The sequence below is a fragment of the Meriones unguiculatus genome, chromosome 3 (assembly GCF_030254825.1).
Source record: "Meriones unguiculatus strain TT.TT164.6M chromosome 3, Bangor_MerUng_6.1, whole genome shotgun sequence".
NCBI lineage: Eukaryota > Metazoa > Chordata > Mammalia > Rodentia > Muridae > Meriones > Meriones unguiculatus.
Window position 1 is genome coordinate 13323801 of NC_083351.1, and position 25989 is coordinate 13349789.

At 49.6% G+C, this 25989-nt stretch overlaps 1 protein-coding gene across 4 annotated transcripts in view; it reads left to right on the top strand.

Annotated features, from left to right (window-relative positions):
• Positions 1-25989, top strand: part of Pla2g5 (phospholipase A2 group V) — a 46620-nt gene that overhangs the window by 15216 nt on the left and 5415 nt on the right. Inside the window, exons 2-4 of one of the 4 annotated variants that reach the window (XM_021630751.2) lie at positions 3869-3985; positions 18616-18665; positions 20223-20367. In XM_021630751.2, the coding sequence (XP_021486426.1) occupies positions 18626-18665; positions 20223-20367 (185 nt within the window). In that variant the 5' untranslated portion in view covers positions 3869-3985; positions 18616-18625. Of the gene's footprint in view, positions 1-3757; positions 3986-15163; positions 15285-18615; positions 18666-20222; positions 20368-25989 lie in introns of those variants that run through there. The other 3 variants (XR_009590542.1, XM_060379206.1, XM_060379207.1) reach the window with 3 other exon arrangements.

Consider the following 25989-nt stretch of genomic DNA (forward strand, 5'->3'; position numbering starts at 1 on the left):
TTTGCCAGTATGTATTGTCTGTGTGTCTGTTTATATTTGTATGTTTATGTATGTGTGGATGAATGGTGTCTTTGGGAGCTCTCTTGCTTTGTCTGTTGATTGTCTGTGTGCACGTGTGTGTGACGTTCATGTGTGTGTGCTTTGTCGGCCCAATGTGTGTATGTTTTTGCACGCTTCTAAGTTTAGGAAGTGATAAGCAGTCGGGAGTGTTTTGTCAGTCTTCATAATTAAGACTCTAGTATCCGGGAAGCTGCTGTTCACTGCTGAGCCATTAAGGTAAAAGGAACTAAGGTCATTCCTTTTACAACCCCCTGTATTTATACCAGGAAACTGTCAGGGCTGAGGCTGGCCGCTTGTACACCGCCCGAGTTAAAAGAACCACCTGGCTTAACTGATTAAGACCCTCTGATGTTGAACAATAAAAGTTTTTAGCCGGAGAGCCGTTTTGGTGGCAGAGAAACCAGAAGGCCTGGTAAATTGTAAAGCTCAATTGATAAAGCTTCAGACCTTGAATCTGAAAGCTCAGGGTTCAATTCCCTGCTGCCTCTCTATTCCTTTGGAGGCTGTCGTGACCAGTGGCTCCTGAGAGTTAAACTCTATATAGAGTTAAACTGTATATATAGAAAGAGCCCCAAATAGCAAGGCTACCAGCCTGGAAGATTAAGAGTTAAGGGATAGAGAGAACCACGAGCCGCCAGCTGGTCATCGCCAACGCTGCTGCCCCTTGGTTTACTCTGTGTGCCGGAGCTGGTCTGTAGCACTGTATGGCATCCAACCAGAAGCCAAAATAAATCCTTCCCGCATGGCGTTGCCTTTGCCAGTATTTGGTCACAGCGCTGAGGAGGGTGACTGCTACAGTTACTGCTGCTGGGGTATAAACGTGGATGGTGCCCTGGCTAGTTTTGTCAACAAACTAGTTCACCTGGGAAAGAGAGAATGTCAGCTGAGGAACTGTCTTCACCAAATTGGCCACGAGCAAATTTATGGGAGATATAGGTATGTATATTTACGCATTGATAAATGATTGATACGGGAGGCCCAGCTGCTACGGATGGTGCCATCCTGGACAGGTGGGCTTGGGTAGGCAATGGAAGAAAGTGAGCTGAACAAGTCATGAGAAGAAGCCAGTAGGGAGCACTCCTCCATGGCCTCTGCTTCAGTTCCTGCCTCTAGGTTCTTGCCTTGAGTTTGCGCCTTCATTTCCCTCCATAATGGACCATAAGCTGTGAGATAAAATAAACGCTTTCCTCCCCAAGTCTCTTTTTGCTCATGGTGTTTATGTCACAGCAACAGAAAAAAAGAATCAGGTCTCTTGAGAAAAATACTGGAAGAATATTTTGGGTTGAGTCTAAAAGGTTCCCCACAGGCTCGTGTGTTTGAACACTTGGTCTCCAGCTGGTGGTGCTTTAGGGAGATTTTGTGGGGCTTCTGGGATTCAGCAGCCTGGTTAAAGGTAGTCACTCAGGATGGCCTTGAAACGGCTGCAGATTCCTGATCCTTGTCTGAGCTTTTTCTTCCCCATTCACCAAGACCTTAGGAAGCCTCTGAGATGCACTTCAGCCACCATGAAGCTGCTCCACCATGCTCTCCCTCCACGATGGGTTCTGCCGGGCACTTTATTCCAATGATGAGACATAACTAAGACAAAGCACGACTAGCAAGGTTGAAAATTATATTAAGGGAGTTACTGCCTTTACAGCAGGAAACTTTTGATTGTTAGATGTTTAATAGATACCAGAAAACAATATCATGTTAGTTTTTTTCAACTTTTTGATGGTTCTTTTTGACTTTTACATCACGCACCCCAATCTCACTCACTTCCCTATCCCTTTGTATCCACCCTTCATCCTTGTAACCTCCCCCCCCCCCTGAGAAAATAAAAATAAAAACAAAAATTAAAAAATAAACAAGCAAAAACCATCTTCTTGCGGAAGCTGTGGTGTGTCATGGTGTCCCACAGTCTACCCTTTTGTCCACACATCTTTACTTGCAAATGTTCATTGCTCTGAGTCATTGGTCTGGTTCGAGGCCTCTGGGTTCTGCTACACCACCAATACTGGATCCTCACAGGGACTCCTCTGAGATATCCTGCTGTTGCCCTGTGTCATGGTCATCCCATGGCTTTAGATCTGCAGGACTGGCCCCTTTAGGCACTCCAACAGATGGGGTAGATGTTGGGGTGGGCCGACTCAGAGCCCTGGAGCTGGGCCTGGGTGGTAGCTGAGTTGGTCAGTCTTCCAGCTCTCCTGCATCTGTACCACCAGTGTGGGCTCTCCAGCGCTGCCCCAGCTAGCTCACACAATGCCACAGTTGGCAACAGGCAGGACCAGCTTTCCTGCTCTCCTGCCCTCCTGCCCTCCTGCCCTCCTGCCCTCCTGCCCTCCTGCCCTCCTGCCCTCCTGCCCTCCTGCCCTCAGGGCTGGTTCACTCTCATCCACACCACCAGGGCCAGCTCTACCGTGCTGCCCCCAGCAAGGTGCAGGTCCTGTTCTCCTGAGTGCTGGCAAGGGGCGGGGCCAACTCTGCACACCCCTGGACATCAACCTGGTCCCAGATGCGAGCTCAGACCAGGGACATCCACATGGCCTTTGGTAGTAATATGAGCTACAGACATTGACACAGACCAATGCTGCTTCATGGCCATGAACCCAGACATGGGCCTCAGTGGCAGCATGGACCGGGGCTTCACCATGGCCTCAGGTGGCAGGGCAGGCCACTCGCATCAGGCCATTCCTCTGCATTCTCTCCAGTTCTGCCTCTCTTCATAGTCCTCAAATTGTTTTGCTTCTCTTTCTCTCCCATCTCTCCAGCGCATACTTACACATGCTACACCCCAGGCTCCTCCTGGGGTTGGGTTGCGTGGTAGGCAGGCCTCTGGGTATCTTCCCTAGTGTTAAATTTTACCTGTTTTATCATTTTCTCATTAGGGGAGAGACAGGAATGATTTAAGGGAAGTTTCTGTAGTTTGCTCTCAAATAAGTGTGTGTGAGAGAGAGAACAGCAAAATATTAATAATTAAGGATTTATGAATAAACATATTTCAAATTTTTCAAAATGAAATTTTGGGAGAAATGTGACTACTTGATGATCCAGTATTTCCAATTGTTCATTTGTTCTTTTTTCTTTCTTTCTTTGTTGCTGTTCTGGGCAAGGAGTGTTTGTCTGCTTCCTCTATTACTCTAAGCTTATCTGTCACTCTCTTGGGCTATGTTTTTGGTGACATGCTTATTTGTGTGCCGTGCCCAGGACTGAACTCCGAGCTCCCCAGGGGCCATGGCTTTGCCTTGTGAATTTATTTCCAGCTGAAGACTCACACAGAAGCTTTTCCTCATTATGCAGAAGAGAAGTTCAGAATAATTGAAGCTGGCGCTCTTTTGCCACCGCTCTCGGGCTCAGACCTAGCATCTGGAGAGCTTCAGCAGCACCCATGTCTCTGCCATCCTGGGCCATCCCAACCTCTGCCCCTGTGTTTGTCTCCTGGCAGGGACAATATCTGAGGACAATATCGGTCCTCAGATAGCCACGACATTTAGCAGCCTCTCAGATAATTAAGAAAGTTCTAATGCAGGCCCCAGGGGGGTTAGTCAGGGCCGCTGAAGGGATTAGTGAATTCTTGTGAAGTGGATAAGGCTGTGGCTGTGACCTGGATAACTTGCCACTCTTCCTCTCCCCTCCCCACTGGAATGTGCTGGGTAACTGCCCAGGACCCTGTGGCAGAAGGGCCAGTGCCGTGCCAGTCTCTGCTTTTGTTGGACTTTCTGCCACCATGAAGCCTGCTGCAGGCTGAGCAGGATGCTTGCAGGCCACCGTCCATTGTGGGCTCCCACAGACAGCATCCCGCTCAGAATCTGTCCCTTCTGTTTTGCAGCTTGTAGTCCTTCGTGCACGGGCTCTGGGCCATAAAACGTGGGGATCCAGACTCTGTCTACTCAAGCTGCTCTTGGGGACAGGCCCTGGGAACAGGAGCTGAGACCAGGCCAAAGAGGTCAGTTACGGGGAAGAGCCCAAAACAGGGAGGGGCAATGGGCTGGAGAGAGAGAATCTGGCAGGTAGGGTCTGGAGAACCCTAGAGGGGCTTGGGGAGAGGTGGATACACCCTAGGATCTCCTAGGGCTTTGGGATCCCTTACAAGCCTCTTGTCAGATCAGGGCTGGGGCAGATCCTGATGGCAGGTCGTGTCTGAAGGAAGAGTACTCGTGGTCATTCCTAAGATGAACAAAACCAGGGCAGGGTTATAAACAGGGCGTGTTATGGCTCATGCTCACATCCATCCAAAGGCTTGTCCAGCTTTCTCATATGTATACGTTTATGTGTGTGTTTGTGAGTATGTATACACATGTCTACGGGCATACATGGATATGTATGTGCATGCATGTGGAGGCCAGAGGTTTTTACCTCAGAGGCCTTACCTCACAGCTTCTCTGACTCCTTATTTGAGGCAGGGGCTTCCACTGAACAGGTTACTGACTTAATGCACTGGCAGCTTCTCTTCCCTGTGCTGGGATGGCAGGCACACACACACCCTGTGCCTGGGTTTTGGTTTGTTTTATTTGCATGAGTTCTGGGGAGTAAGCTTAGCTCTGTGTGCTGCATGCTTGTTTGGATAAGCCATCTCCCCAGTCCCTGGATTTTTTATTTACTTTATATTCTGGTCATAGCCCTCTCCCTCCTCTCCACCCTCTCTCCCTCTTCCCCCCTCTCCTATTCCTCAGATAAGGAGAGACTCCACCCACCCACCAAGCCCAGCTCATTAAGTCCAATCAGGACTGAGCTCATCTTCTTCCCCTGTGGCCTGGTGAGGCAGCCCACCAATGGGTAGGTAGTGACCAGAAAGCAGGCAACAGAGTCTATGTCCAAGACAGACCCTGTTCCCCTTACTAGGAAACCCACAGGAAGCCTGAGCTGCCCATCTGCTACATCTGTGTAGGGGGCCTAGGTCCAGCCTATGCATGGTCCTTGGTTGGTGCTTCAGTGTCTGAAAGCCTCTCTGGGCCCTAGATAGTTGGCTCTGTTGGTCTTCTTGTGGAGCTCCTGGCACCACCAGGTTTTCTACCCTTCCTCCCACTTTTCCACAAGACTCCCTGCATTTTGCCCAGTGTTTGGTGTGAGTCTCCGAGTCTGTTTTGATCTGCTTCTGGGTGGAGCCTCTCAGAGGACAGCTATGCCAGGCTCCTGCTTTGTTCCCTCTCTTCAACCACTTCTGATGTCTATTCTACTTCTGCTTCTGAGTGAGATTTAAGCATCCTCCCTCGGGTCCTCCTTGTTACTTATCTTCTTTGGGTCTGAACTGTAGTATGTCTATGCTGTAGTGTATGGCTAAAATCTGCTTATAAGTGAGTACAAGGTTGATCTTTTCTAGTTCTATTCATTTGCCTGCAAATTTCATGATTTTCTTGTTTTTTTAGTAGCTGATTAGTATTCCATTGTGCAAATGTGCCACAATTTCTTTATCCATTGTTCAGTTGAGGGACATCTAGGTTGTTTCCAGTTTTTCTGGCTATTATGAATAAAGCTGCTATGAACATAGCTGAGCAAAAATCCTTGTATGGTAGAGCATCTTTTGGGTATATACCAGGAGTGGTATAGCTGGGTCTTGAGGTATGACTATTCCCAATTTTACGAGAAAGTGCCAGATTGATTTCCAAAGTGGTTGTAAAAGTTTGCACTCCCACCATGATGGAAGAGGGTTCCCCTCACTCCACATCCTCTCCAGCATGTGCTGTCACTTGAATTTTGATCTTAACCATTCTGATGGGTATAAGATGGAATTTTATTGTCGTTTTGATTTGCATTTCCGTGATGACTAAGGACGTTGAACATTTCTTTAAGTGCTTCTCGGCTGTTTGACATTCCTCTGTTGAGAATTCTCTGTTTAGCTCTGTACCCCATTTTTTAAAAATTGGATTATTTTGTTTGTTAGCATTTAATTTCTTGAGTTCTTTAATATATTTTGGATATTAACCCTTTGTCGGATGTAGGATAGGTGGCAATCTTTTCCCAACCTGTAGACTGGATATTTTTTTTTTTTTTAAATCCAAACCACAAGAAAACATTCCCCTTTGGGGAAAGGGTTCATTCACATCTACTTGACACTGACCCCCTTAACTCTTGTGTGCCAGCAGCTACTAGAGCACAAACCAAGCAGTCCAGAGAAGGGTGCCATGCCACTGCTGGCCCAAAGGAGGCGCTCTTTCTCCTCTATCATCCTTCAGACCTCTCTCTTTGTTCCCTGAGCACTCCTCTCTGCAAGGCAGTTGGCCTTGACCTTGACCTCACTGCTCAACTCAGAGCTCAAGGGCTGTGTGTCTGGGAGGAGCTGGTTCTGATCTGCCAGGACCTTACCGCTAAGGGAGAAAATGGCTGCAAGACTGGTTTAGCAGCTGGCCACAGGCCTTCACTGTGGTGGTGATTTGAGTCAGGCAACCCTCCAGACCAGAAGTGGTTCAGAGTGCCCCACCCGCTCAAGGGCAGGTCGTATTTATAGCCAGAGGAGAGAAAGTGGTGTGGAAAGTGACGGGGGACAGCCTGATCGGCTGGAGCTCACTGAGTTGTGAGCACCTGGTTTGAACAGTAGGGAGCCTGTGATGGCCCAGGGGCTGGATATCAAAAACGAAACAAAACAAACAAAATGGAACAAACAAAAACCCTAAACCTTCAGCCCAAATGTTCACAGACGCAAGGTCTTTTGGCTTCTTGCACTGAGAATATTTTTTCATTTTTCACTATCATGTAGTCATTGTGATGAATTATGTAATAACGTATTTATTTATGTCCTTATTTATTTATTTTGTGGGAGTGTGGAGACTCGCACAAGCTACAGTGTGTGTGTGTGTGTGAGAGAGAGAGAGAGAGAGAGAGAGAGAGAGAGAGAGAGAGAGAGAGTCAGTTCTCTTCTTCCTCCATGTGGGTCCTGGGGATTGAACTCAGGTCGTCAGATTTGGTGACAAGCACCCTTCACACCCTGAGCCACCCTGCCTGCTCCCATGGTGACACTTTTATAGATACGTATCACATACTCTGCACATATTCACCACCCACCCATCAGCTGTTCCTGTTTCTCTTCCCTCCTCTATGGTCCTTTATCTTGTCTCAGTCCAATCTCCCTCTTTCTTCCATGTAATATAGCTAATTATTGATAAATACTGATTGACAGATGGATAAATAGATTCCATATACAAGAGAAAATTTATCTTTTATTTATCTTTGTGTCCCTGACATTTCAATTAACATGATTATGTCCACTTCTGTCAATTTTCCTGCAGATGATGTAATGACATTCTTTTTTTGTTTTATTTTTGTAGTTTGTTTTGGTTTTTCAAGACAGGGTTTCCCTGTGTAGCCTTGGCTGTCTCTTCACACTTGTTCTGTAGACCAGGCCGGCCTCGAACTCACAGAGGTCTGCCTGGCCTCTGCCTCTGCCTCCCCGAGCACGGAGATTAAAGGTGTGCGAAACTGTGCCCAGTGTAGCATCCTTCTTTGTGGCTGAATAATTCTCCACTGTGCATGTCTGCCATTCTTCTATTGGTGGCCATCTAGCTGGACTCCATAACTTGTTGGGTGGGCTACTATTCATTGCAGATCTGTGTTATTTATGTGTAAAGTCAAGCTTTAGTTTACTATTTGCAGAGATGTCTTTGAACCAACCTTTATGGAGGCGGCATTAGACAAAACATTTGATTTAACAATACAACAGAATCTTCCTGATAGAAAAAAAGGACATGCCTCACACTGGCCACAGAGATGTCAAAACAACACACCATCCTGGTCGCTAGGGATTCTGGTAGAGGGCATATCACAGCTGAGTCTAATGGGGCTGAAGGATTCTCCGAAGGCTCAGAGTTAGGGACTTTGAAGTTAAGGCTAAGAAGGATTCACGTGGAAGGCGTTTGGCAAAGGGAGACCTGGCTTGCTCGTTTCTCCAGCTCACAGGCGGGCTCCTACCCCAGGGCCTTCGCACTTGTTCTCCCTGCCTGGAGCATTCTTAAGCTAGCCCCATGCCTGCTTCCTCACAGTGCCATGTTTAAGCACTCACTAAGTAATTATCGTATGTTGTGTCTAGAAAGATGAGGAGGAGCAGGAGGAGAGAAGATGGCTAAGAATCCAACGTGTGAAGAGGGGTTAAGGGAAGAGAGGCAAAAAGAAAGGATGAGAAGTGGAGAAAGAAAAAAAAATGGGGGCAGGACATGCTGTGTGCTGACACGGAGGTGGGAGAGCTTGAAGGATGATCAGGTCCTCTTGGGTGGCCATCTGGGACTATTAGAAGAGCAGGGGCCCTGGGGAGGACTCAGTGTCATCCCACACTGTGGGCATTCTGAAGGGCTCTTCTCCCCTGCTCTTCCCAAGGACATTTATACATGTGATTCGGGGCTGCTGAGTCTGGACGGGGCTTGGCTGAAGCTGCTTCCGGGGGTGGGGGGCGGGGATCTCTCAAGAACTGCTCGCTGCCCCAAACAAACAAACAAACAAACAAACCAGATGAAGCTAAATGGAGCTGTGGGTACTTCGGGCATAGGCTCGGGGATCTGGGGCCCTAGGTGCCATCTGGGATTCCAGCAGTGAAAGCAAGAGCTCACTCTCAAGGCTTTCCCTCCTCTGCATGGGGACAGCAAGTGGGCTTTGTCCGTTTGGTAGAATAAAACAACACAATCCGGTAGTAGCAGCACACTCCTTTAATTCCAGCACTCGGGAGGTGGAAGCAGGCAGATCTCTGTGAGCCTGAGGCCAGCCTAGGCTTCACAGTGAGTTCTGGAGCAGCTGAGGCTACGTAGCAAATGCTAGTAGGGCTCATTCCCGGGATATTTCTTTTAGATGTTTCCACTAATAAGCTTCTCAGAGATAAAGCACAATTTGATGGTGAAATCAGCCATTCCGGCCAAGGTGTGGGTGAAAGTTACTGGGTTTAGGGTCAGAACCTAGACCCTGACAGCCCTCACCTGCAACAAGCCAGCTTCGCCATCTCTCCTCACTGGCCCAGTTACTGACAGCATTGATATTGGAAATCAGTAAGAGAAGAGCAAAGAGATCCAATGAGTACTCTCTGTGTCCATGCACAGGGTCCCAACCTGAGGGTTAGCTTTAAATGCAGCTTTAAATGCAGAGATAAACAATCCTGACCAAGGTGTGTCCCCGCCCCTCACCACTGTCTGGACTTGCATCAAAACTGTGAAACCTCTTTCTTCCTCCGCTAGGGCTAGGCAATAACCCCCCCCCCTCACCCCCACCAAGTCTTTTCTTTCACCTAGCTTAAGATTTCTGAGGAAACTTTAATTTAGTGAGATCCATCGCTTCAGCAGTCTGATAGCCAAAGGGAAGGGGTACCAGTGGTGACACATTCCTTCCCAGGCCGGTCACAAAAGAGACTGAGTGGAGGCCTTGACAACATGCCCCTGTGAGCTGCTGGGAAGGGAGGACCAGAAGCATTTATCTGTAAGACCAGCTGCCAGGCCGGCACTGGGCTCCAACCAGGTGGAGCCAGTTTCCTCCAGAGTCCAAGATCTCATCCAGCACAGCAGACAGATATGCCTCTGTCCTCTGAGGCCATGTTCCGGAGGGAGGGGTTCTCTGGCAATGTCACGACCAAGGAGCGCATAGTGTTTTGAAGGAAAGAAAAAGCATGCTGACCTTAGGCAGGTAGTCAGAGAAGGTGAGGCCTAGACGTTAATAAACCAAGAGCACCATGACTGTAAACTATTCTAGAGGGCAGGCTGTGAAGAAATCGGAGTAGAAAGTCCTGGAAGGTTCTAGAGCAAACCGGATGCCCTGCTGGTGGAACAGCAGACCTGGTGGGCACCTGCTGCCCAGGCTGGCTCTCACTTCATGGGTGTTGCTTTGTCACTCTTTGCCATGTCACCAAACAGGACTCTGTGGGGAAGGAGTTCCCGGGCACAGAGGGAATGAAGCATCTAACAGCCCCTTCCGGGTCTTATGGCTACTGACTGCTGCATGATTTTTCTTCTTAAAAAAAGAAATCTTAGCCAAGCACAGTGGCACATGCCTGTAATTCCAGCACTTGAGGAGGCAGAGGCAAGAGGGTTTATGTAGGTTCAAGGCCAGCCTGGTGTACAAAGTGAGTCCAGGACAGCCAAGGCAGCATAGAGAAACCCTGTCTGGGAAATTTCCCTCCACAAAAAAAATCTTGAGGCTGGAGAGATGGCTCAGTGGTTAAGAGCACCAACTGCTCTTCTAGAGGACCTGAGTTTGATTCCCAGCACCAACATGGTTACTCACAACCATTTGTAATGCCAATTTCAGGGGACGGGACACCTTCCTAATGGCCTTGGGGAGCACTATACATGCTATATGTTCAGGCAAAACACCCATGCCTTTAAAATAAAGTAACAATAATACACCAGTGCCAGGTGTGGTGGCTCGTGGTAGTGCTCCCAACACTCAGGAGCCTCATGCAGGAGAATTGCAGTGAGTTCAGTGCCAGCCTGAGCTACATAGTGAGTAGGCCAGCCAGGGCCACAAAAGCAAAAACCGAAAGCCAAAACATCAATGACAACAATTAAAAAAACACCCAAAGCAAAACAAACCAACAGAAACCAGTTACAAAAACACTAAAATGTTTTTTTGTTGTTGTCCTTTTATCCCCCACCCCCATTTTTTGTTTGTTTGTTTGAGACACTGTCTCCTATAGCCCAGGCTGGACTTCATCTTGAAGTCTCTCTGTCAATCAACTTAAATTCCCAATCCTCCTGCTTCCACCTGCAAGTGTTGGGGTCACAGGTGTGCACTCCCACTTCTCATTGATGCGGTCCTGGGGAGATGAGCCTCCTCCAGCTGAACCACACCCCTGGGTCTTTGTTTTACAGAAATACAGAGTAGCGTGGAGGTCTTGCAATGGTTGATTTGAGGGAGCACGATGTTTCTAACCCTCAAAGAAAATTTTCCTTTGCTGGAAAGGAGAACTGGGGTTTGTCCCACCTGCTCTAGGCCCACATTCCACGAGGTGTTGCCTTTCCTGACAACTAGCAGAAAGTGCTGTGTAGAGACAAGAAAGTTTCCTGCGATAGCTCATTCGTTGCCCAGGATATGTGAGAAATGCCATCCCGCTGCTAAGATCTGGGGACCTGGTGTTGGTCTGTCCATCTGAGCCCCACAGTGTATCTGCCATCTCCTTGACTCCCTCAGCCCTTCAGAGATTTGGGACAGTGGTTCCCTGTGCCGCCTTCACAGAAGCCAGTCAGCCACTTCTTCTAACCCATGTCCTGTGACCCAGATGTCCCCTGCTCTTCCAGAAGCCTGTTCAGCCTAAGGCTGGGTCCTGGGTTCCCTCCTGCCCTCCAGGAGAGGTCTGTGGTCTGCTGGGCTCCCTGCAGGTATGTCCTTCTGCCACCATGTTCAAGGCGCCCCCTGCAGGTGATGTTGTGGAAATTGGCTTGGTGGATGGTGTCACACCTGTGGTGGCTGAGCTGTGTCACCTCCCTCTCCTGGTGCATTTCCACCCTAGAACAATCAAAGGCTCTTCCTACTGACTCAGATCCCTGGGACATTGGTCAAGGTCTTCCACAATGAAAGACAGTCAGAAGGAACTCCTCTGCCCGGTTCTGTCCCGACACCCCAGCTTCGTGCTAGGCCTGCCCTTCCCAAATCTCTTCCAGAATCCTGACTCACTCCTTAAAGATATTTCTTTCTGTAATGGGGGGGGGGGAGGAGGAGACAGTCAACGTTTACAAACACCTTCCCGTGTGCCTAAACACCTGGTCTGTGTCAACTCAGAACAGGGAGGAATCACCAGCCTTCGTTAGTCCTGACCGTGGACTGAGACCTGGGGCAGTCTGGGCAGCTTCTCCGAGGTTACACGTCCTCTCAGCTCTGTGTTCAGGAACCTGGTGTTGGTAGCAGGGGATGGTCCACCATGGGACTGCTTGGCTGCAGAAGCTGGAAGATGCTGAAGCAGGGTTTTCTTCCTTACAGTTAGTCATTACTCACCAGGGCTGCCACAGCTATTTCCAGTTTCCTCCAGGTGCCCGTGAGTCTGGCAGTGGCTGTTCATTCCACCTCGAGTACCCTTCAATTTAATTGTCCTCCACCCCCAATTCATGCCCTTAGAAACAGGGCTTCGTGTATTCCAGGCTAGCCTGTTATTTGATACAACAATGAGGGGGACCTTGAACTTTAGATCTTCCTGGTTCCATCTCAAGTGCTCGGAATACAAGCCGGTGCCACTACGCCTGGTTTATGCAGTGCTGCCGATTGGACTCGGGGCTTCAAGCATGCTGGCAAGCTCTGCCAACTGACCAACTCACCCTGTGGGTTTCAATCTAGGTGTCTCCTCTTCCTCCCGGGGTGGGTACGCCTCCCTATGAGCAACCACTGTATACCAGGCTCAGCATTTGAGCTGTAAGATGGCCTGAGCGATTATTGGAGGAATCCAGGAAGACATCCTGCAGGAGGAAGCCTCCAAGGAGATTTTTCTACCAGGGATCCCTGGATGAACTGTTCTAGATGCCAGCCTCCTGGGGGCCACAAAACCATATTCCAAGGCCAGAGTTATTGTGTGGGAGCTCAGGTCCTTGGGGGCAGGAACAGGCCAGGCATCCTTGCTTTGGCTTAGGTACCAGCCTGCTCCTTTGACACCCAGAAAGCTCCAGAGAGCAGATATTTTATGAGATGCTTAACTTATCCGGTGGGGATTTCCTGAGGCCCTTTTAATGTGTGGAGCTGTTCTTGGAACTGAGATTAGGCATGATCTCACAGGAATTCTGCCCTCATGAGCCTAGCCTATCTCACCAGGCCTTTTTTTTTTTTTTTTTTTTTGCCACTGCTGGAGACAGCTGTAGCATCACTGTAGTTGATGTAAGGAAGCCTTGATTCTGAGAAGTCCCTGCCCCCACCCCTGGGTGAGGACATGCCCATTTGAATTGGGGTGTGTGACTGGTAGTGTGCGTTCCCGGGCCGGCACTGTGCCTTCTCATCTCCACATTCTGTCTTTTTGTCATTAAGCCTGTCTTGCCTAGTCAAAACTCCTGCCAAACGCTGCCCAGCCCCCACACCTGCCTAGACACCTGTTCAGAACTTGGAGAGCCGAAGGGCTCACCCGGGGATGGGTGGAGAGAAAGACTCCTGAGGGCAAGTTAGTGTGTGTGCAGGGTGAACCCCAAGCACAGGCTGGGCACAGGGCACAGGGTTGCAGCACAGCAGAACGCAGGCCAGGAGGGGTGAAAGTCAGGTGGCATGGAGGTCTCTTGGATTTTAGAGGAAAATGAAAGCTACAGAAGGCCGTTGGAGGCAGAAGGAAAGGTGGTAGGTACGTTTTTTTGGTTTTCGGTTTTTGAGACAGAGTTTTGTGTGTCCCAGGCTGGCCTTGAACTTGATAATGTGGCTGAGGATGGCCCTCCTTGCCTCCGCCTCCTGGATGCTGGGATTATAGCTGAGTACCGCCACACCCAACTTATGTTGGTGCTGGGGACTGAACCTAGAGTTTCCTGCAGGCCAGGCAACCACTCTACTGAGCCTCTAGTCACAGCCTCCTGTTTCCCATTATTTAATCAGTGTTGCTCTGTTTGAGATGACAAGGCCGGCAGGTGTTCGTGACAGAGGAAATAATTTGAGGGGCTGGCAAGTTGGCTTCGCAGGTCCCGACACTCACTGTCGAGTCTGACTGCATGAGTTCTATCTCCAAGCACATCTGGGAAAAGGAGAGAACCTGCTCCTGTGAGCTGCCCTCTGACCTCTGCATGGCTACACCCACCCCCCTTCCCTGAAGAGAAGACAACGGGTCAAGAAGGAGAAAGGAGGATGCAGAAAAGATGGTTCTGGCTGCAGCACCTGTCACTGCAGACAGAGTATTTGTGCCTTTGCTAGCCCCATCTCTCTTCATCAGAAGGCAGGGGCTCTGTCTCGTCCACTGCCGGATCCCCCTCAGTGTCTGGCACACAGCAGACAAGTATTTTTGTACTGAGTTGAGTTCTCAGGGCTCAGTGTGAAAGGCTCTGTGGTTAGGTCCTAGGGAAAGAAGTAGTCATGAGGGCTTCTTGCTGCTGCTGTTGCTGCTGGGAGAGATGGGAGGGAGGAGGGATGGAAAGCCGAGAGTGCTGTGGGGGGAGATAGCTCAGGCAGCACCGTGCTTGCCATACAGGCCCTGGCTCTGGTTCCTAGGATCAAAATAGAGCCAGGCACAGGGGCGTGCATTGATAGCCCTAGGTATCTGTGGGCTTGATGGCCAGCAAGCCAGTTTAGCTGCATTGGGAGCTCCAGACCAGGTCAAAAAAACACTCCAAAAACCAAAGAGAGCAGTGCTTGAGGAGAGAGGGAAGTGGGAGATGGGGAGGGAGAGGGAGAGAGAGAGATGTGAAGAGGGGCAGGCGGAGGCTTCTTTATAAAGCATGGGTATGAGGCTCCACTTGAGTACACAATGTCCTATTTCTAGAACATTCCATCTTAGTTCAGCCTTTCCCACCGTTAGAAGTGTCGATACGTGCACTGATTCATTAAGGCTCGTAACAGCTCCTCAAAGCAGGTGAGCCACCTGAGATGTTCAGTTAGGGAGTTTTGCAGTTAGGGAGGATGTCTAGGTTATTAACCCTGTTCCCTAGGTTAATTCTAGGGATGTAGAACTAATGATGTTACCCACTGAGCCACACGCTCCTCCGTGTGACATAGTTTGTCTGGTACTCTCCTCACCGGGGCTTGTGGGGGTCATTGTGTTCACGTTTCACATGAACAAACAGAGAGGTAGAGTTGCTCCCCCAGGGTTACACAGCTTCTAAGTGGCTCCTGGGGACAAGCTGGGTGTAGGGATCCAGTGAGTCAGATGTCAACAGGGAGGTGGCATCTTGCATTGTCCCCAGAGGGGGCTTTCCAGGCTTCTGAGAAAGTTAGGGCTGAGAGGTTGGAAAGGGGAGGAAGAAGATAGGATTATGAGTACCACCCTGTGTCCCATGGCTGCTCCTGAGCTGAGGCCAAAGACAGAACAAAATAGAAGCAGTTGCTGTGGGCTGGGAAACCACAAGGATTATTCCACAAAGGCCTACTGTGGCAGAGGAAGTAAGGCTGTGCCTGGGAAGGGATTTCAGGGCTCCATCTCGGACCCAGGTCAGCTCAAGCCAGCCCCTTCTGGATGTCTCTCCTGAGAGCTCTCCAGCCCTGAGGCCTGTATCAAGAATCTGGGGGCGGGGGGGGGGGAACAACAGGGGGTCTTGAAGTAGGGCTCCCTGAGTTCCCAGGAATCTTGGAGTTGGCCCAGGCAGCAGTGTGGGAGGCGACAGGACGGGTATAAAACCGAGCAGGACTAGATTGCTGCCTCTTCTCCCCGGCTGAGGACAGAGGCGGGCACTCAGGTGAGACTCTCCTTCTTGGGGCTGCCCAATGGGGGCAAGTGGGGGCCCTACCCCTCTGTGGGGTGGCAGAGTCAGCAAGCGGTACGGATATCTCAAAGCTGACTGGACCATTGGGCTCTTTTCTAGGCAGAAAGAGATGGGAATGGGGGAGGGGTTCCTGGGCATTCGGGGAATCTCTCATGTGGCCTTGAAGGATCTGTTCCTCACAGGGCCTTGGCAGCTCCCTGTTTCCGTGCCTGCCTCTGTGCTTCCATCTTGTCTGCCTCGGCCCTCCCTACCTCTCATTATTGCAGTCCTGCTCCCCCCCCACCCCCTGAAATTATCGAGCAGTGTCCCTGTGGTCAGTAGATTAAAAACAGACAAGCCATAGCCCTGTCTCAGGGCTGCCTTGGGCTCCAGCGATGGCCTGGACTCCTGGGCAGCTGTTTCCAGGCCTAGGCACTGCCATCTTGACTCCTGAATTTGTCTTATCTTTTCAACTCTTTTTGTAGGGATTCCTGCTGTGCACACAGCAACGGCAACAGTGCAGACTGGGGAGCTCTGTGTGAGGACAGCAGGCCAGAAAAATGATGACTGTTTAAGAATGCCCTACTTAGAGTCCGCAGGAGAAGAGGGTCGACATTGTCAAGGGGGGTTGTTACCAGAGTGAATGGGTCGAAGGGAGAGAAAGGAAGCAGAACAGCTTGGCTGGGGAGACTTGCCTCAGCTGCTCTAGGCTTTCCTCGAGGGACAATTTGGCTAACACTGACTGGCCTGGCCTGAAAGAGTTAATTGTGTGGATGCTGGGATTGAAGGCCTTCCCTTGCCTGACTGCTATGTGAACCTCATGCCCCGAGGAGGGCCAGGTTCAAGCTGTAGGAATTGGCTAGCCTGCCAGAGGCACATTCTCTTTTACCAAGCTCCTCGAGATGGCAAAGCTTTAGGAAACAAGATACACACTCTGGGAATGCAGTTCATTCAGTTGGCAGAGCACTCACCCAGCATGCACGAGGTCCTGGGTTCCACCCAGCTCAGTATAAACTGGGCATGGTGCTGCATGCCTGTAATTTGGGCTCTCGAGGGGTGGAGGCAGGAGGATCAGGAATTCAAAGTCATCCTTGGCTACGTAGTTCAAGACCTGCCTGCGCTCCATGACACCCTGTCTAAACGAAAAAGAAAGGAAGGAAGGAAAGAAAGAAAGCAAGAGAATAAAGGAAAAGAAAAAGGAGGGATAGAAAGATGAAAAGGAAAAGAAGAGCAGAGGTATCTACAAGGGTAGCTCAGAGAAAGAGAGGATCAGGGCAGAGGTGAGAATCAGTAAAAGGGGACTCACTAGCATGGGCTAAACCATTGGAAAACTATTTCACCCCCCACAAGGGTTTGTGCACTCTCTTCTCTTTCTGTCTCTCTTTGTCTCTGTCTCTCTCTCCCCGAGAAGAACATTGGAGGGTCGCTCTATCACTGGATCTGGAGAATCTGGAGTGAGGCTGCCAGCCAGCCTGGCCAGGGACCCTCCTTTCTGTGCCTGACAGCACTGGGGTTAGAGGCCGATGCAAGCTTACTCAGCTTGCTTTATGTGGGCGCTAGAACCCCCAATTCGGATTCTCAGGCTTGCTTGCACGAGCGAGGCTTTAACTCATGGAGCCACCTCCTCAGCCCCTTGCCTGAGCCTTACAGTTCCTCAGTCTGTAAAATCAGCAACTGTTGTTCATTCATCCCACAAATCCCCACTGAAGGGGACCACAGTGGCTTGCCAGTGTGTACCTGTCAAGGCCGTGGGTGGTTTGAGGGTGACATGGATGGGGTCAGGCACACCAAAGACACCCAGTGTGTCTTTGCTTCCAAACAGTCTCGGGAAAGCAGCAGAGAGACACTGGTGTGGAAAGTAGCATCTAGGGCAGTTTAACCTGGGTGCTTAGAGCCCTCAGGGCAGAGGCTGTGTGGGGACAGAACTCTCAGGAATGTTCTTGGAACTCAGAGGTGCTCCTGGATAAAGGCCAGCTCAGGAGCCAGGAGTCCTGGGAGTCTGAGTGCTGTGCTGGGAGGCCAGGCCTTTGAAGGTGCCAGGGGCCTGGGCAGAGAGCACGGGGCAACGGAGAGCTATCCCCTTGGGGGCTGGTAGACAGAGTGGCACCAGAAAGGAAGTCATAGCTGACCACAGGCCAGCCAAGCAGCTGTGGATGTGTGGGGACTTGAGCATCCTGGGAGGGGAGAAGAGTAGGCAGCTACCATCAGAGGAACCTCCTGGAGGCCACATTGGAAACCGTGCATTTCCTCTGCCTATGGCCACCACTGCTTCCAAGCTTCCAACTGGAAGTCCTGTTTTTGCTAAAGACAGACACTAAGGTGGGAGCCCTAGAAGATGAACTTCGTGGAAGACAGAGCCTCAGGGTTGAGAGAATTTTTCCCTCTAGGAGGGGTGGCACTGGACTGTGAGGATGTCAAAGACCTGGGTTCACATCCTGATTCCACGCTATTGGCTGAGTGACCTCTGGCATATCCTGGGCAGTTTCTGAGCTTCACCATTCTCATTGGTCAATAGGGACAGTGGCCTGTAGGACTGTCAAAAGGTCTGTAGTGTCCTTGGGGGCCACAAAGCCATAGTGCAGCCCCCAATGGCCATGACTCACTGTGGGTGCTGGATTCCATTCCAGAACATCCTTCCTGGGCAGCCACCATTTTCAGTGCAAGAATAGCAGGGAAACCAACAGCTACAGCCCTTAAATCACTATCAGGGCACTCAAGCTGTCAGCCCCATGAGCGACAGGAACGAGATTCAAGCTCCAACTCTCTCTGGCCTCAGTGTCCAGCACTCTGTTACGGGACTCTCTGTGCTGTGCTCTCTCTCTCTTTCCCCCGGCCCTTTACCTTTTATTTTGTGAATGGTGTTTACGTGTATGTATGGGTGTGCACAGAAGATCAGAAGACAGCTTGTGGAGATCAGTTCTCTCCTTCTACCATGTAGGTCCTAGGATCAAACTCAGGGTCACCGGGGTTGGTGGCAGGCACCTCTACCCACTGAGCCATCCCACCAGCAGCCCTCCACGCTGATGTTTGGCTGCCCTTAATCTTGTGCCAGCAACATCCATTTACCCACCTGCCCAGGGGACAGATGTAGGGGGCACTTGTCACGGCCACTTCTGGTGGAGACAATAATGACTCTCCCCAGGGAATTCTGTGGTTCAGGCTCTGGGGGCTTTGCCTCTCGCCTCTGTCTTTTCCGGCCGGAGCAGTGGGTGGATTACCCAACAAGGGAGGGAACAGGCAGACCTAGTTTGGAGTCGGGTGGGGTCTGAACAGGCCTTGGCAGTGACGACTTAAAAGACGCCATGGGATGTGTTTTGTTTTCCAGAACCCAAGAGATGAAGGGCCTCCTCGTGCTAGCTTGGTTCCTGGCTTGCAGTAAGTGTTGCCTCCTTGACCTCTGAATGCCGCTCCTCCCCACCCCCCAGCCTTGGGAGTGACTGGGTAGTAGAAAGAAAGGTGATTATCATCCTTCAATGTTCGGGAGACCCGAGTCCGAGTCTCAGCTCTGCCCTTACAGTGCAGGCAAAGATAGTGGCAAAGGCTTTGGTCTCCCTGGGCTCCTGCTTTTGTGCTGGTGGATATGGTGCCCTGGCAGGATTTGAATACTGTAGGTCAGGGTGTGAGAGCCAGGAGCCAGACTATGTGTAGCTTGTGAATGTGGGAGGCAGATATTTCCCTGACATGTAAAAAGAGAATAAGGACAAACCATGAGAACAAAGTGGAACACAAAACCCTTGGGAAATATCCCAGCTCAGGGCTGAGGGAGCATCTCAGCAGTTACGGCATGGTGATGCATGAGGTTCAATGAGGCAAGGAAGCGGGGAGATAGATAGATAGATAGATAGATAGATAGATAGATAGATAGATGGTAGATAGATAGATAGATAGACGGATGGAAAGACAGACAGACGGACGGACTTTAGTTGATGATTCCAGAGTCATTCTCTGCTCAGTACTGCATATTACCCCATCTGGAAGGTGTCTGAAACGTTGTGGAGTAGTCACCAGAGAAGACAGTGGACATGGGTTTAAGCCAACAGAAAGTCTTTATTAGCTGTCTGGGTGATTGCAGTGTAGCCTTTAGCCTTTCTCAGAGTGAGCTCCTAAACACACACACACACACACACACACACACACAACCGTTCTGGGTTGACAAGAACAGTTGGCCAGAAGAAGCTAAGAAGCAAGGTTAGTACATTTGGATATAGACTTAGGATTTGATGGATTACGTCTTTGTTTTCGTTTTGGCTGGTGGTGCTGTCTACATGCTGAGTTTTATGGTCTGAATGGTACTTCCGTCACAGAGTTGTGCTAAGGTCTGATATAATACACCTGGCTTTAGGCTTCACCGCAGCCCTCTAGCCCCCCCTCCCCCCACAAGCCCCTGGTGGCCTACTCCACTCTTTGATGTCTTACCAGCTATCTGATGATCCTAGGAGGAACTTGAGACCCAACACAGGGAATGAACCCCGGAGCCTCAGTTTCCCAATTTGTAATATGAGGGAGATGGCTCCAAGCTATGGCCTACTCTGCTTATAAATTAATTTTTTTTTTTTTTTTACTTTTTTTTTTTTTTTAAGAAAGCATCTCATGTAGCCCCGGCTGGTCTTGAACTTGCATAGCCAAGGATGACCTTCTTAACCCCCTGCTTCCGCCTTTTGAGTGCTAAGCTTACAGGCATGCCACGCACCCACTTTACATAGTGCTGATGGTCAAAGCCAGGGCTTCCTGCCTGCTAGGTGAACCCTCTGACAACTGAGCCACATTCCTCGGCTCCAAGTGCAAACTGTTCACCTCTGTTCTGGGTCGCTCACTGCCATCTGCCTGGCTCTCCTCCCATTAACTGGGACAATGAGAGGGTGGGAGGGGCAGGCAGAGGGTCTGCAGCCGAGTGCCCGGTTTCACTCCTCCGGGGCTTGGGGTGTTTTCCAGGTGTGCCTGCAGTGCCAGGGGGCTTGATAGAACTGAAGTCCATGATTGAGAAGGTGACTGGGAAGAATGCCATAAAGAGCTATGGCTTCTATGGCTGCTACTGTGGCTGGGGCGGCGGAGGGACCCCCAAGGATGGCACTGATTGGTGAGCTGACGTCATCACCACCCTCAATGCTCTGGGCTCTACCCTCGTCACCTCCTCTGATTCCATGTCTGTTCTAAAAGATGACAATTACAACTAAGGCTGCTCAGGACTGGAGAGATGGAGAGAGCAGAGAGATGCAGAGACGTTAGCGTGCGCCCTGCTCTTGCACGGGACCAGAGTTCTCAGCACCCATGTTGGTCAGCTCACAACCACCAGTAACTCCAGCTCCAGGGAACCTGATGCTTCAGGCCTCTCTGGGCACCAGTACTCAAAGAGTGCTTTGGGCACATGTACATTCATGTACATGAGCACATGCAATTAAAACTAAAATAAGTATTTTCAAACTTTTTGAGACGGGGTTTCACAATGTAGCTCTGGCTGTCCTGGAACTCACTCTGTAGACTAGACTGGCCTTGAACTCACAGAGATTCACCTGCTTCTGCCCCCTGAGTGCTGGGATTAAAGGTGTTTGCCACTATGTCCGGCTTCTAAAATAAATCTTTTTAAAATTTTTTTCTTTATTTTTATTAATTACAGCTTATTCACTTTGTATCCCAGCTGTAGCCCCCTCCCCTTACCCCTCCCAATCTTGCCCTCCCTCCCTCTTCTTCTCCTTTGCCCCTCCCCAAGTCCATTGATAGGGGAGGACCTCCTCCCCTTCCATCTGACCCTATCAGGTCTCATCAGGACTGGCTTCAATGTCTTCCTCTGTGGACTGGTAAGGCTGCTCCCCCCTCAGGTGGAGGTGATCAAAGAGCCAGCCCATGAGTTCATGTCAGAGACGGTCTTTGTTCCTATTATTGGGGAACCCTTTTGGACACTGAGCTGCCATGGGCTACTTCTGTGCAGGAGTTCTAGGTTATCTCCATGCATGGTCCTTGTTTGAAGTATCGGTCTCAGAAAAAAACCCTGGGCCCAGATTTTTTGGTTCTGTTGCTCTCCTTGTGGAGCTCCTGTTCCCTTCAGGTCTTTCTATCTCTCCCTTCTTTCATGAGATTCCCTGCACTCTGCCCAAAGTTTGGCTATGAATCTCGGCATATATTTTGATACCCTGCCGGGTAGAGTCTTTCAGAGGCCCTCTGTGGTAGGCTCTTGTCCTGTTCCTTGTTTTCTCCCTCTTTCGATGAAAAGAAATCTTTAAAATAAGTAAAACCAAGGCTCGGGGGAAGCTTTTGAGAGTACGCCATGTAACTCCCAAGAACCCCAGGATCTCAGTGTACGCCACTTGCTTTACTGAAATATAACAAGCGATCCTTATGTGCTGGCTCAATGCAACCATGACTGTTCACTTTGCTCATGAACCTGCTGTCTGGGGAGCCCATGGCAGACTGACACCCAGCTGCTCGGTCTCCTTTTGCAAAGCTGGCTGAAGTTGGATGATTCACACCAGTGGCTCCTGGCTGTGGCTCAGGTTGTCACTGTCTGTGGGTAGAGGCTCTGACCCTTTCTATGGGTCCTTTGCAGGGTGGTGTGGACTATCTCGCAGCATGGTGACACTTGCAGGTTGTCACAAATATTCCCAGACTACCAGTCAAAAGAGGATGGCTAGTTGGATGTAGGAATGTAAGCCTAAATTCCCAGTACTGGGGAAGTATCGGCAGGAAGATCAAGAGTTTGAGGTTGATATGGCCTACATAGCAAGTTCCAGGCGGCCTCAGCTGCATGGCAAGACCTTGTCTCAACAACAATAAAGGGTGGTATTTTTATCATAGACCTCAGGAACTCCAGTGTTGCTTATGCAGTCTTAGCTGGTCCAGCCACAAAGGCTTAAGAGAGAAGAGATCTAGGTTAGTCAAAGGGCGCACAGCTACCATCAGAGAAGTAATAAGCTCTGATGTTCTCTGATGACTGCAGCTAATGGTGCAGTGGGCATCTCAAGAGAGATCCCTAATGGTCTCACCACAACAAAATGCATATTTGAGGCGATGGGTTTGCATCCCTGCGATGGTTGCATAATTATCACGGTTGTCTTAGTTACTTTTCTCTCTCTCACTGCGATGAAATAACTGTCAGAACAACTTAGGAGTGATCCGTTATTTGGGCTCACAGTTTCAAGGGGCTCAGTTTATGGCCACTTGGGTTCAAGTTTCTGGGCCTGTGTTGAGACAGGATATCATGATGGTGGCAGTGTGTGGCACTCTTGCATGGTGAACAGGAAGCAGAGAGAGAGGGATATAGAAAGATGACAGGGCAGGAGTATCATTGCCAGGGATATATTTTTAGTGGCCCACTTCCTCTAAATAGGTCCTTCTTTCACCCTTTACCACTTCCCAATAACTCCATCATATTATGAATCCATCAACCCATGAAGCCATTCATTGGCCCTCATGATCTAGTATCAGGAGAAAGTTCACAGATACATCCAAGGGCGGGATTCTGTAATTTCTTAGGCAACTATTAATCCAGTCAAGTTGACAGCCAAGATTAACGACTTCACTGGTATGAGGTATAGTACCTCACTGTACCCATCAATATCTCTACTCACTGTGTGTGTCATCTTTCAAAGAGAAAGAGAGGATCCGGATTCTGCCTTCTGACAGGGGAGTGTCGCCATTCTAGAAGACTGTGTGAGACAGGAGATGTTGTTCTTTGGAAAACTCAGGGCACAGAGGCAACAGTTCTGATGCTAGTGGATGCCATGAAGGGCGGCATCACATGGACAGCAGGGAATTGGGGTTAAGTTGAAGCAGGACTCTATGAATAAGCAAGGAAAGGGCTAGACTGACCTATATGGTAACAGATTGTAGTTGAACACATCATCATAAATTCCTATTTGGTTTAATATGCAACAATATATAGAAATTTATAGATAGAAGGCTAGAGTCGTGACTCGGTCAATAAAGGTCTTGCTGTACAAGTATGAGGACCTGAGTTCGGTTCTCCAGAATCCACATAAAAAAGGCTGAATGCTTCTGGAGGTGAAGGAGACAGGCAGATCCCTGGGCCTTGATGGTCAACCAGTCTAGCTGAATCAGTGAGCCTCAAGTTCCAGTGAGAGACCATATCTTAAAGAATAAGGCAGAGAGTGGTTGATGGAGACACAGGACACTGACCTCTGGTCTTCATACGTGTGTACTCCCACGCCCTGGGATGGGGGGACGTTTTCATTCAAGCCACCACTTTTCATTTCCTGGCTCTCCTAGGCTCATAGCCATATCTTAATGCAAAACTGCATCCAGTCCAGATTTTTTTTTAAGATTTATTTATTTATTCATTCATTCATTATTTATAGTGTTCTGCCTGCATGTGTGCATGCACACCACAGGAGGGCAGCAGATCTCACTATAGATGGTTGTGAGTCACCACGTGGTTGCTGGGAATTGAACTCAGGACCTCTGGAAGACCAGCCAGTGCTCTTAACCTCTGAGCCATCTCTCCAGCCCCCAGTCCAGTTTTGGAAGTCCCCCATAGTCTATCACAGTCTAAACACTGTTTAAAAGTTTCAACACTGTCCAAAGTTTAATGTCTCTTCTGAGACTAAAAGCAGTCTCCTAACTGTAATCCCATATAAAATCAAAATCAAAAAGCAGACCACATACTTTTTTGACCTGTTTTTGCCTCCTAATGGCTAGATGAAGGGTAGGTGTGGTGGTTTGAATGAAAATGGCCCCCATAGGCTCAGAGGGACTGGCACACTTAGGAACTGTGCTCTTCTTGGAGTAGGTGTGGTCTTGGGGAAGGGTGTCATTGAGGGTGGGCTTTGAGGTTTCAGGTGTTTAAGCCAGGCCTGGTGTGGCATTGTTTTCCTGCTGCCTGCTAATCCAGATGTAGAACTCTCAGCTACCTCTCCAGCACCATGTCTGCTTGCATGGCACACAGTGGCACAGGGTATACATTACCATTCCAAAAGGGAGGAAAGGGACAATAGTGAGGAAATACTGGACCAAAGCAAGACAGAAGACTGGATGGACAAACTCCAAACTCTGCATCTCCATGTCTGATGTCAAACCGCCCTTCAGAACTCAAACTCCTTTCAGTTTTGTTGACCGCAACACACTTCTCTCCCTTTGGCTGGCTCCACTCCCTGTTGGCAGCTTTCCTTGGCAGGCACCCCACAGCTCTGACGTCTCCAGCATCTTGGGGTCTCTAAGGCAATGCAGGTTTCACCTTCACAGCTTCAGGCAATGATCTATCTAGGCTTCCATGCAGGGACACCCCTGACACACACCTGGCTTCTGCAGCTTTTCTAGTCAAGGAGGGATATTCTATAACCTCTTTCTTGTAATCTTAACTCTAAAGCCAGAACCATTTGGCCGAAGCTGCCAAGTTCTGGTGCTTGCTGGGGCTGGAACATGGCCCCTCATTCAATTACATTTTCACCAGTTTTCTGTTTTTGCTTCTTTCCTTCGCTGCCTAAGCTTGGCTTTCCTGTTACTCGCTCTGTAGACTAGGCTAGCCTTGATCTCTGAAATCCACCTGCATCTGTCTCCCCAGTGCTGGGATTAAAGGTGTGCTCTACCACACCTGGCCCTAAGCTCTTCCTTAATTCCTTTTCTCAAGTTGGAAGCTTAGCTGGGTGGGGTCTTACCCTGAGGTCACCACTCCCTTTATCCCATCTAGCATCAGGCTTTTCTTTAATCTTTCTATCTCCTCCAACACAAGACTTAGCTCGGTTAGCTTCCTGGGGCCTCTTCTCTTCAACCTGTATGTTTTGCACCTCTCCAGCACCATGTCTGCCTGGTGAGCTTGCTCAGCTTGCTCCTTTTTCATTATAGATTTGCATAAGATTGGCCATTAATGACCAAGCAACACAGGTCAATGCTGGAATGTTTTGAAATGTCCCCTGCCAAAGCTGTTAATCCATAGCTCTTCAATGTAGCTTCAGGCAGATCTTTTTGTACAAGAGTAGAAAGCAGCCCATATTTTTCACATCCCCCCCCAAAAAAAAAGTCACACGAACTGTCTCTAGGCCACATACTAAAATTCTCCTCTGAGACCTCTTGATCCAGGCCCCCACAGTTCAAATCACCCTCAGCACCACTGTCTTTCATGTTCTTACTAGTATGGCTCATCAAGCCTCAGTTAAAGGTCCAGTCCCGAAATGTTCCATATTCTTCCAAGCACGAGCCCAGCCTATCACAGCAATATCCTAGTCTCTGGTACCAACTTCTATCTTAGTCAGTATTCTATTGCTCTGAAGAGACACCGTGACCACGGCAACTCTGCCCCTGTGTGTCCCCCCCCCAACAGGGTTTCTGTGTGTAGCTTTGGCTGTTCTGGATTCACTTTGTAGACCAGGCTGGCCTCAAACTCACAGAGATCCATCCATCTCTGCCTCTGCTGTGCCACCAAGCGTGGCTCAGGGCAACTCTTATAAAGAAAAACATTTAGTTGGGGTTGGCTTACAGTTCAGAGGTTTGGTCTGTTATTGTCATGGCGGGAAGAATGGCAGCGTACATCTGGATTAGCAGGCAGCAGGAAAACAATGCCACACCAGGCCTGGCTTAAACACCTGAAACCTCAAAGCCCACCCTCAATGACACCCTTCCCCAAGACCACACCTACTCCAAGAAGAGCACAGTTCCTAAGTGTGCCAGTCCCTCTGAGCCTATGGGGGCCATTTTCATTCAAACCACCACACCTACCCTTCATCTAGCCATTAGGAGGCAAAAACAGGTCAAT